Source organism: Schistocerca serialis, chromosome 4 (genome assembly GCF_023864345.2).
Source record: "Schistocerca serialis cubense isolate TAMUIC-IGC-003099 chromosome 4, iqSchSeri2.2, whole genome shotgun sequence".
Lineage (NCBI taxonomy): Eukaryota > Metazoa > Arthropoda > Insecta > Orthoptera > Acrididae > Schistocerca > Schistocerca serialis.
In genome coordinates, this window is record NC_064641.1 from 122157763 (window position 1) to 122169874 (window position 12112).

The following is a 12112-nucleotide window of genomic DNA, read 5'->3' on the forward strand; positions in this document are numbered from 1 at the left end:
ATAGAGGCATTCCGAATGGGTAAATACGCTGCTAGTAATTACAAGGGATAAAGACGTTGCTAATAAGCCTGGCATAAGTTGGGTTTCGACGTATTTTTGAAAATTTTTGCTATTCATTTCTGAGTGATAGTCGGACGTTTTGGTTTTTGAGCCATGAAACACCTGTCTCCGCGTGCATGAGCAACAATTAAACTCTGACCATCACTTTTGTTTGACAATACTCGCACACTAGATGTAAGCAGATATTAAAGCTTTGCGACTGGCCACTCAGTGGCCGAAACCTAGGTAGATCTGAAAAGTAAAAACAAAAATTGCGATTGACTGCTGACATTTCCTACAGATTTATCTAAATAAAATTCCACAAACGTTTTGTAGAAAAGAAAAGGGGGCGGCAGTTTAGCAGCTCGCACGGGGCGGCACTGGGGCTTGCGCCAGCCCTGATGTTATTAGTAGCCACCGCTTACACAATTTATTCAGTACGAGCACCAGAGACATCGACGAGATCAGCGCCAGATTTGCACCTGGTGGCCGAAATTGGAATTAATTTTTTTCTTTTTTTGTCAGCTTTAATCGGTTGCACATTAACTCAGTAGAGTATCTACCAAGTTTCATTGCCCTGCGATCATTGCAGGCCACACTGTAGCCTCGTGAGTAGCTGCACGTTAATTATAACCATACGGCGGTAGACTCATGAAAGAGATAGAGCTGTCGGCTCGTGCACCAGCGCTGACCTGAGAGGACGGCGATCAGCAGCCGGTAGGCGACCTCGGCTGTGGTCTCCCAGCGACTGCCCAGCCTGGAGCGCAGTTCTGGCGAGAAGACGATCTGCGTAGGCACGTACTGCTGCAGGCCGTACGTGAACAAGATGGCCGCCGCGATCAGCAGCTTCACCACCTGCGCCAGGCTGCAAACAACACCACGACGCATGAGAGCTGTTGTACAAATAAGAATCAAGTAAAATGTGTACTAGTTTACATGCGGTACTTGGAATACCATGCCGGTAACCTTGGCAGAGACGACCCTCGTGTAAAATACGTGTAATAGACTGAGGTGTCAAAAGTCAAGGGGTACCTTTTAATATCGTGTCGTACCTCATATTGTCAGGCGTACTGCAGCAATTCGACGTGGAGTAGACTCAACAAGTCGTTGGAAGTCCCTTGCAGCACTGTTGAGCCATGCTGCCCATACAGCCGTTCATAATTGCGAATGTTGCCAGTGCAGGATTCTGTGCACGAACTGACCTTTCGATTATGTGCCACGAATGTTCGATGGGATTCATGTCGGGTGAACAGTGTGGTCTGATTCGTCGCTCGAACTGTCCAGAATGTTCTAGAAACCAATGGTGAAAAATTGTGGTCCAATGACATGGGGCATTGTCATTACAAAAATTCCATCGGTGCTTGGGAACATGGAGTGCATGAATGACTGCAAATCGTCAATGACCGTTTCAGTTGCATCAAGGAACCATGTCCATTCCATTTAAACACAGCCAACAACATTATGAAGCCACCACTGGCTTGCACAGTGCCTTGTTGACAACTTGGGTCCATGGATTCGTGGGGCCTATGACACAAACGAACGCTACCATCAGCTCTTACCAACTGAAATCGGAAATCTTATGAGTATTCGAGTAGTTTTGGGGCCAACCGATATTGTCACGAATCCAGGAGAGGCGCTGCAGATGATGTCTTGCCGTTAGCAAATGCACTCGCGTCGGTCGTCGGCCGCCATAGCCCATTAACACCAAATTTGGCACCGTTCGTCGTACGCCTCACATTGATTTCTGTAGTTATTTCATGCAGTGTTGCTAGTCTGACAGCACTAACAATTTTTCGCAAACGTCGCTGTTCTCTAAGTGGAGGCCGTCGGCCACTGCGTTGTCCCTGACGAGAGGTAATGCCTGAAAGTTGGTATTCGGCGCACCCTTGTCACTGTGCATCTCGAAATACTGGATTCGCTTAGCATTTCCGAGTTAACATGTCCCATGCGTCTAGGTGCAAATACTATTCCACGCTCAGAGCCTGTTAACCCCCGTCGTGCGGCCATTACGTAGGAAACCCTCTCCCGTGAATCACCTGAGTACAAGTGACAGCTCCGCCAATCCACTGCCCTGTCATATCTTTTGTACGCGATACTACCGTCGCCTGTATATGTGCATATCGCTATCCCATGACTTTTGTCACTTCATTGTAACTGAAACCTACGGAAAGAAGCAAAGCAATTTCACATAGTTTTTTCAATAGACAAAGCGAAATAACTAAATCCGTATATTCTAGCCAGTGAACACAATGTTAGTTTGAATTTGGAAATACACTACTGGCCGTTAAAATTGCTACACCAAGAACAAATGCAGATGATAAACGGGTATTCATTGGACAAATATATTATACCAGAACTGACATGTGATTAAATTTTCACGCTATTTGGGTGCATAGATCCTGAGAAATCAGTACCCAGAACAACCACCTCTGGCCGTAATAACGGCCTTGATACACCTGGGCATTGAGTCAAACAGAGCTTGGATGGCGTGTACAGGTACAGCTGCCCATGCAGCTTCAACACAGTACCACAGTTCATCAAGAGTAGTGACTGGCGTATTGTGACGAGCCAGTTGCTCGGCCACCATTGACCGGACGTTTTCAGTTGTTGAGAGATCTGGAGAATGTGCTGGCCAGGACAGCACTCGAACATTTTCTGTATCCAGAAAGGCCCGTACAGGACCTGCAACATGCGTTCGTGCATTATCCTGCTGAAATGTAGCGTTTCGTAGGGATGGAATGAAGGGTAGAGCCACGGCTTGTAACACACCTGAAATGTAACGTCCACTGTTCAGAGTGCCGTCAATGCGAACAAGAGGTGACCGAGACGTGTAGCAAATGGCACCCTATACCATCACACCGGCTGATACGCCAGTATGGCGATGACGAGTACACGCGTCCAATGTGCGTTCACCGCGATGTCGACAAACAGGGCTGCGACCGTCATTATACTGTAAACAGAGCCCGGATTCATCCGAAAAAATGACGTTTTGCCATTCGTGCACTCAGGTTTGTCGTTGAGTACACCATCGTAGGCGCTGCAGTCTGTGATGCAGCGTCAAGGGTAACCGCAGCCATGGTCTCCGAGCTGATAGTCCATGCTGCTGCAAACGTCGTCGAACTGTTCGTGCTGATGGTTGTTGTCTTGGAAACGTCCCCATCTGTTGACTCAGGGTTCGAGACGTGGCTGCATGATCCGTTCCAGCCATGCGGATAAGATGCGTGTCATCTCGACTGCTAGTGATACGAGGCCGTTGGGATCCAGCACGGCGTTCCGTATCTCCCTCCTGAACCCACCGTTTCAATATTCTGCTAACAGTCATCTCGAACATCGCGAGCAGCAATGTCGCGATACGATAAGCCGCAATCGCGATAGGCTAAAATCCGACATTTATCAAACTCGGAAACGTGATGGTACGCATTTCTCCTCCTTACACGAGCCATCACAACAATGTTTCACCAGGCAACGCCGGTCAACTGCTGTTTGTGTATGAGAAATAGGTTGGAAACTCTCCTCATTTCAGCACGTTATAGGTGTCGCCACCGGCGCCAACCTTGTGTGAATGCTCTGAATAACTAATCATTTGCATATCACAGTATCTTCTCCCTGTCGGTTAAATTTCGCGTCTGTAGCACCTCATCTTCGTGGTGTAGCAATTTTAATGGCCAGTAGTGTATAAGATTCCGGTCTTTGACCCTTTCGCGGCTACGGGAGTACATGCATGCCCGGCAGGTTGGAATACCAGACGTCTACGGTCGTAGACGTACACCCAGCGGGCTGGAAGTCCAGACGGCTACGGGCATTCATGTACGCCGGGCAGGCGGAAAGTCCAGACGGCTAATGGCATTCATATACGCCCGAGCTTGGAAGCAGGTAAACGTACACAATAGAACGAATATTCGCAGTTTTTCGCATTTCTGACTACAGTGTAATTATCTGGTCTTCTTTTCAATGTAGGAAAGCGATTAAGCTGTCATCTCTGGGCCCTTTTTTTTTACGAGTCTAGCAATCGGCCACTCCTCTTTTCACTTTAGTGAGACGACAGAGTTCGCATGCGTAATCCTTGCCACGTCGGAACGGAATTTATTGCACAAGGAATTCATGAATATTCTTATGAATAGTAGCGACGAAGATTGTAGTGATATGTCGGTGCATATTTCCGAGGAAGAGTTGGACGCGTCTGGACGTATTGCTGAATCCTGGACATCACGAACAGAAGATTTTTCCTCTGAAAACGGAAAAGAAGATGACGTAAGTAAAACTTCGTCAGGAAAAAGAATGTATGACTTTACAGAGAATCATCTAGTGACAAAACGACACCGTTTTGTGGACACATTTAGCAGGTTAAAAGCAGAGATCGAAGAGTCAGCGAGTCAATTAAATTTTTTTGTGCTTCATATCCATGGAATTTGTTTCAGTCATCTGTATACAGATCAATAATTATTATAAATTTATTACTGAAAAACTGACAACAGTACCCAGGAGATTAGCACGCTGGAAGCATACAGAGTCAGGAAAATTTTATTGCTTCCTAGCATGTTCTCTGCTTATGCCTAGAAGTAAAAAGTTAGAAGTGAATGAATATTGGTCGAAAGATTCTTTGCGTCAAACACCAGTATTTTCTAAGATAATGGACAGGGACTTGTACAAGTTGATCCTGGGTTTATCGCACTTCAGTGGCAATTCCAGCGCATCTCAAGATATTCTTGTAAAAATACGTCTCATTGTAGATCACACAAAAAATAAATTCCACGTGTCAGTAGTACTCTTTGAAAACCTGGTGATTGACGAAAGTCTGCTACATTCCAAATGAAGCTAGCCATTTTGGCGTAAAGAATTTGAGCCCTTTGTGACTTACAAATCAGTTATATTTTGGATTATATTGTCTACACTGGTGCCACCTCTGAAATAGAATCTGGAAATGATGATTGAGGAAAATCAGGCGATGTTGTTGCCAGTTTGTTATTGCCATACCTCAACAAAGGTCATATAATTTATTTAGACAATTATTATTCGAGCCCAGAATTTTTCCTGTGGCTCCATGTTAAACCAACAAACGCCGTCGGAATAGTGCCCAAAAATAGGAAACATCTACCACCATTGGCAGAGTAGCAAAAAAACGGGGAAATACAGTTCAAGTCCTGTGGAACATTAATCGCACTAAATTGGATGGACAAGAATAAAGTCATCATGATTTCCACTGTAAATAGACCAGAGTTTGTGAAGACAGAGAAAAAATAACAAACAACGGGCCAAAACAAATTGAAACCTACCTTTGTTGCCAGCTATAATAAGTCAATGGGTGCAGTCGATAAGACAGACAAGCTGTTATCTTCTGTACAGTGCATCCGAAAGACAATGAAGTGGAACAAAAAAAAGTATTCTTTCATTTGACTGACTTGTGTGTGCTTAATGCAAAAATTAATTTTGAAATACAAAAGCAACGGAAGGTACAACTAGCGAAATCCCATTTGGAAATACTCCATCAGTTGCTTGATAAATTTCATAGTCAGACGTGTAAAAGTGGGATCCCACAGACAACCAAAGAAGAAAGCCGTTTCCGACTGCAGAATAAAGAGGGTCATTATCTAGGTTTCCCCGTAGCAACGGAGAAAAAGGAGATTTCCCCAGAGACGCTGTGTAATATGTACTGCTCATTCACAACGAAAAATGACACGCGTAAGATGTAAAAAGTGTGATGCGGCTCTCTGCATGGTGCCATGTTTCGAAAAATATCACACACTAAAGAAATATTGGGATGTTTAGTAACTGTGTACGTTTCAAATAAAGGAAAGTGAAAACTAATAATAGTAAAAAATTGTTTTTTAAATCATCCAGCGGCGGCTCTAGGCCTGCATCAAAAATGAGGATGGGAAACCTCTAAAGTAAACAGTACTGAACGTGACGAGCCGGAAAAAAACAGCGAGCAAGAAGAAGGTAGACGTTTACTATCCGATTTCTTACTGTGGAGAATCGACTTTAGGCTTTAATTACAAACAAAGCCATGGGTCTATCGCAAAATGAGTTATCGAGATATATTCTTTGTTTTGACTCTGAGTCCGGATACATAAAACAATTTTTTTTAATTTCTGTAATTATTTTTTATTTAAGATACTAGCAAGAATTGTCCGAGATTTGGGAGCTTTTGCTGCGCACTACTCACTTTAAAACTATATATCTCGAAACACATTCGTTCCATGTTAATGAAATTTTAATATGTTGTAGACACATACGTCGGCGGTGTAAGTCTCAGGCTACAGGAATTAATATTAAAAAAGTTCCCATCATTTTTCTAAACCAATTGTTTCTCAGCTCATAATTAACATATAACTGAAAGTTTTGGTTAGTTTCGAAGCTGTCTTTCGTGGTTACCAGAAACTATAACCACTGTGACCGTACAGGGTATACTGACTGTAGGAAGAACATTACTGAACAGTGGATCTGTGCGAGCTGGAATGTGCGGGAATCCTGCAGTGCTGTAGCCCGCAGCCCGCAGCGACCACAGGGCTGAGTCCGCCGGCCGCCGGCCAGGCGCGCACTGCGTTTCCTCCCGTCAGCTGGCCGGGAAACCAGGACGCTCGGCCCCTGTAGCCGCGAAAGGGTTAATTCTGTCAACGGTGTGAACTTTCGAAAATACAGCTGTCACTGAGGTAAAGAAACCAACAGCGCCATCTACTGGTTCTTTGGTTTACTACGAAACTAAAAGCACCATTTTGCTCTTTGGTGTGCTTCGCCATCGCTGAGGTAGACAGCCGAACTACTAAGCTGAGCAGACTCATAATTTTTGTTTGTTTGCATTACCTATTCTTGATGAAGTAAAGAAAATATGTGCCCCCAAGCGACGCTCAAATTACCTATGAAAATCCCATCAAATTTTGGCTTGTAGGTTTGGACATCAGTGTGTTCAGAGAAATAGACAGATACGACTCTTTTAGACAAAACTTTAAAATAAGATATCAATTTTTTCGTTACCGGATCTTGATTAAGTAAACCTATACATTACCCCAAGCTACGCTGAAGATTCCTGCGAAAGCCCATCAAAATTCGTGTCAAAATTGGAGATTAGTGTCTTCAAACAGTCTGACAGACAGAGAGACAAAGACAGGCAAACACAACGGTTTTACAGTTGTGTCATTGATACACGAGTGTATCATTTAAAACTTGCACTGCAAATATTGCGAAAACGAAAAATGCTATTGGTGTGCGGTTTTCACATATGGGCTGGTAGTCAAGGGATTACACTGTTAGGCAATCAACAGATTATAATAATAGGAAGTGTGCTTCTTGTGCAAAAATACACTTTTTTAAAAGGAGCAATGCCTGTTGACATTAACAGGCTAAAAGGTGGGTAAAATAGATTGCCAGTGGTGTTTGTTGCAGGATTCTAGTACGAGTCGTTTACGACATATCATGTTTCGAGAAGTTCCCATGTCGACTCTTGTACTATATCTGTGGTAGCACACGCAAGTGCTTACATTAGTTACGTGGTTTCTGGTCAGTAACAAGACAACTGGCCATCACAGGTTGTGTTCAAATGACCGTCAGCAGCAACATACTCTTGCAGTTTAATATAGAATGACTGCTGCACACATGCTAGAATTTCAGCGAAGATGTCCGAGGAGGCTGCAGTAATAGGTCGTTGTGTATCATCCGGTGTAGTTATTATGTGCTCGTAGACAGCATCTTTCAGCTTTCTACACAGAAAAAAAAGTACGGACGTCAAATCTGGGGAACGGTCCAACCAATGTACAGGTCCTCTGCGTCAAATTCAACGATTTTGAAGCAATTCGTGAAGACATGCTGTAGTACTCCGTGCACTATGGGCAGGACAGTCATCATCTTGGTACCACAGGTTCCTCCTAGTCTACAGAGGTACATCATGTAGCATCCGTGGAAGATAGTCTGTTAGGATGCTACGATGCTTGTGCGCATTCAGAGTTCCATCTATGAAACACGGGCCTATGAGCAGATGGTTCATTACCCCACACTACATGTTTGCACTCCATGGAAACTAACGTTCCAACTGACGAAGCCAACGGGCATCGTCAACAGACCAATAACGCACGTGTCGATTGTTTACCTGGCCGCGGTTCACTAAACAAGATACATGAGAGATCTTGAGTATCCTCTTTGAATGCCCACGTACAGAAGTTAACATGATTCTCATAATCGTTTCTACGCAGCTCTTGATGGAAGAGATGTGGTAAGGACTGCCACTTACTACTTTCTCATGCGGTTGCGCGGGAAGCTAACGTGCGGGTCAACTGCAACAACCACAAGGCCATTAACTCCCCCCCCCCCACCCACCCACCTCTATCGTCACTTGTTTCCTTGTGTTACATTGTCTAGGTCAGGGCTTCACAACATACGTGCTCGCGGAGCAAGCTGTAAGCAGCAAGGCGCGAGCACGGAGCAGCGCGAGCACGCTACCCCCCCCCCCCCCCCCCCTCAAAACAAGACAGAGCGGAGAGTGGGGAAAGTCACATGGGGCACACAACAGCTGCCACCAGTCAATGTAAATCCGCGGCCACCTGCAGGGATATCACTCACGAATTATTACTCCGACAAATGAAACAAATAAAGGAGAATGTACACATGCCACATAATTTTATTATCTTAGTGTATGCCTCTAATTCGTATTAATTTGTGAACTGTTACACAATAAAAGGTGTCACTGAAGAGTGGGATTCTCGGTTATCTTGTACTTTTTGCTCTTTACAATTGCGTCTATGTTCGGAGTAATTGTTCTTGTGCATTTTAGGCGCAGCGTGCAGTTTAAATTTCGATCAGACAATGCGTTTCTCAGGCGCGTCTTGTTACATTTCATTTCAGAGAACAGTTGTTCACAAACATACGTGGAACCGAACATTGATATTATTGTAGCCGCCAGTTTGTGCAAACGAGGAAATCTATCCTGAGGGAAGTGTCTGTAGAATTCCAAAATGTTTTTCTTGTTCTGAAATTTGTCTCAGTATTCTCTGTCACACTGCAGGTCAATAATTTCTTGCTGCAGCTCAGGACGAATCTCTTAAATATTCGCTGAATATGGAGAGAACAAATCAAAATCACTGTCTAGTGCTGTCAGATCTTGAAAGCGCTGATCAACTAAACTATGTGAATAACGTTCACAGTCTTTGTGAACATCTTGCATGGATGATAATTTAGGAAAATGAGCTAGGTTTCCTGTTTCCAGCTGACTCACCCAAAGTGTCAATTTCATTTTAAAAGCTCGTATTCGATCTATGAAATGAGTAATTAGCAGATCTTTACCTTGTAGTAAAATGTTTAAAGCATTCAGATGGCTATTAAAATCTGCTAAGAACGCGAGATCACATTCAAACGTGCGGGTGCATTTCCCCTCCCTCCACTCCTTCCCTACTCCGCGACCTTGCACCTGCTCGCGAGCACGTGCCTGAGCAGACGCGAGTACTCGCGCTCAAAACCGGCCAGTTGTTAAGCCCTGGTCTAGGTGGTACAGTACCACTTCCAGGTAACTAGTTAAAGAGGTTGATAAATAATTGCAGAGATGGTTGCGATATGGAGACCACAGTGTAAACCAGAAACGTTTTATTTGCAACAGTTAAGTATACCTTCCACCTACTTCTCTACGTAGTCGCCGCTCCAATTTCGAGTGTTGTCGTATTGTTGTATCAACTTTCCAGTATCCTCATCATAGAAATCAGCTGCCTGTGCTTAGGGCCAGTTATCTGCACTGGACTGCAGCTCGTTGTCTGTGGAAAAAGTTTGTCTTCATAGCCAGCGGTTCTTGTGAGCAGAGATGAGACTCAGGGGAAGCCAATTACGGACTGTATTGTGGGTGATCAAACACTCTTCATTGGGAACGCTGCAGGAGCATCTTCATTACCCCTGCAGTGTGCGGCCGAGAATTGGCATGAAGAAGGAACTGCTCGATAGTTGTGTTATGTGGGCTGCGTCACATAGGCGAAATCTCTAACCAGGCCCTCATACTTGGCGGGGAACGCTACTCCCTACGCAACTTTACGTGCTCACTGTTCACTCACAACTGAAAAGAGAGACGCGACACGATCGACGGGCATACTAGATGTCTCTCCCAACGCATCTGTGCAAAGCCTTACCGGATTTCTCCAGTGGTTTTCGTTTCGCGACAGATCGGAACTTACTTTCTGGACAACCCTCGTATCTTGCTTCATACACCGTAAAAGAACGAACAGCATTCTCCCCATACTCTCCACACACCATGACCATGTAGGCTTTCTCTGCGGCCGGCCGCGGTGGCCGTGCGGTTCTGGCGCTGCAGTCCGGAACCGCGGGACTGCTACGGTCGCAGGTTCGAATCCTGCTTCGGGCATGGATGTGTGTGATGTCCTTAGGTTACTTAGGTTTAAGTAGTTCTAAGTTCTAGGGGACTGATGACCTAAGATGTTAAGTCCCATAGTGCTCAGAGCCATTTGAACCATTTGAACCTTTTTCTGCGTTGGGAAATACTATCGTCCACTCACGACCTACTACCTGAACACATTAATTGACTAGTAAGTCGCCATTCACACGCAAGCAACACACAAGCACACTGTAAACAAACATAACGACATCGTGCCTAGCAACTATGCAAGATGGACGGCACAAACAAGTGCCGGTGTGGAAACTTTTCAAAATGCGGTGTCTCGTAAAACGGCTCGAACTACAATCCTGCAACAAACACCATCGACATTCCAATTGGCCGTGCATTTAGTTTATTAAAGTCAACAGGCATTGTTCCATTTAAAAAGCTTACGTTTGCGCAAAAAGTACACTTTCTAAGTATTATTATAATCTGTTGATTGGCTAACAGTATGAGCCCATGACTGCCAATCTACTCGTTGAAAACTGCACATCAATAGCACTTTCTAGTTCCGCAATAATTTTTTTGCGGTGCAAGTTTTGTGCGATTCGCCCTGTGGAGGATATAGAAGAGGCAAAGCCGTGACTTATCATAGCGCAGTAAATGCCTCCTGCCATCTGCTGTGTTGTCTGCCCCGTCAAGGATGTGCAGTTTCATGTGTCGCTGTAAACAATGTCCTTTTGACAGCTACCCGACTGCAAACGTTCATTCCATGCGTATCCCTTCGCAGTGATGGCTCGGAAAACTTGAAACGGACTTGTCTTCATTGAGGGCCGCGATTACTGTCGTATTTACAAGGCCCGACACTCATCTTCGGTCCTTGCTGGTTACAACCACTGTCCTTACGCCTTGCTATTGTGACTGCGAGGGGTGCACCAGTCCTAGTGGAATACGAGCTGATACACCAACAATTCCGACAACTTGAAAAGTAATGTGGTCACGGGCGCGTCCATCACGATAGTTGCTTGCCGCCAATCAGAGATGCCCAAACGTTGACTGACATCGCTGCGCTCATTCCATACAGCCAACTGGCACATAGATATCACTTCAATGCCGTGACTTACGTCATGGACGGAAAGCCATAACTCCGCCTGGTAGCAGATCCGCTCCACCTACGGAGCTCCGTAGTCACCACTGTGATCTTTTCAGAGGGGTGACTAAATCAGCACTATTATTCATTACAGTATGCTCGCTGGTTTTCTGGTACTCCTCCTCCACGTAAATATTGGCTGCCACTGTTCCGTAGAACAAAAACAGACCGTCAGCCGCCGTTCTCTAGGCCGCAGTAGTTTCTGCCACCATGGTTCTGACCCCATGGATTGAGTGCTCAGAGCACCGTCGACGGTAACTGCCGTTTGCAGCCGGGTGCGGCCAATTCTCGCCTGACGCACTGTTCCGAAAATCGACCTTTCCAGGGTTCACCTCGCATCCCAACACTGACTCTAAATCTTATAATAGCGCCGCCACTGGTCTCAGACTGCCTGTACTGTGCTCATAGCAGAAAACATTTTCATTGTTTACCATCATATTTTAGTTTTTCCTTCAGCTTTGCAAGTAATACTTATTTCTTGTAATGTGTAAATGGAAGAGGCATGAACTACCTTCTCTGTAACTGATGATATTGAACAATTTACCTCCTCTTGTTGTTGTTGTTCTTCTTCTTCTTCTCCTCCTCTTCTTGTTCTTCCTGAAACGTTTCTGCTTACACAGGTT

At 44.9% G+C, this 12112-nt stretch overlaps 1 protein-coding gene across 2 annotated transcripts in view; it reads right to left on the minus strand.

The window, feature by feature from the left end:
- Window positions 1-12112, minus strand: part of LOC126473965 (proton-coupled amino acid transporter-like protein pathetic) — a 442265-nt gene that overhangs the window by 8532 nt on the left and 421621 nt on the right. For both annotated transcript variants that reach the window (XM_050101338.1, XM_050101340.1), the window contains exon 9: window positions 732-904. In XM_050101338.1, the coding sequence (XP_049957295.1) occupies window positions 732-904 (173 nt within the window). The remainder of the gene's footprint in view (window positions 1-731; window positions 905-12112) is intronic.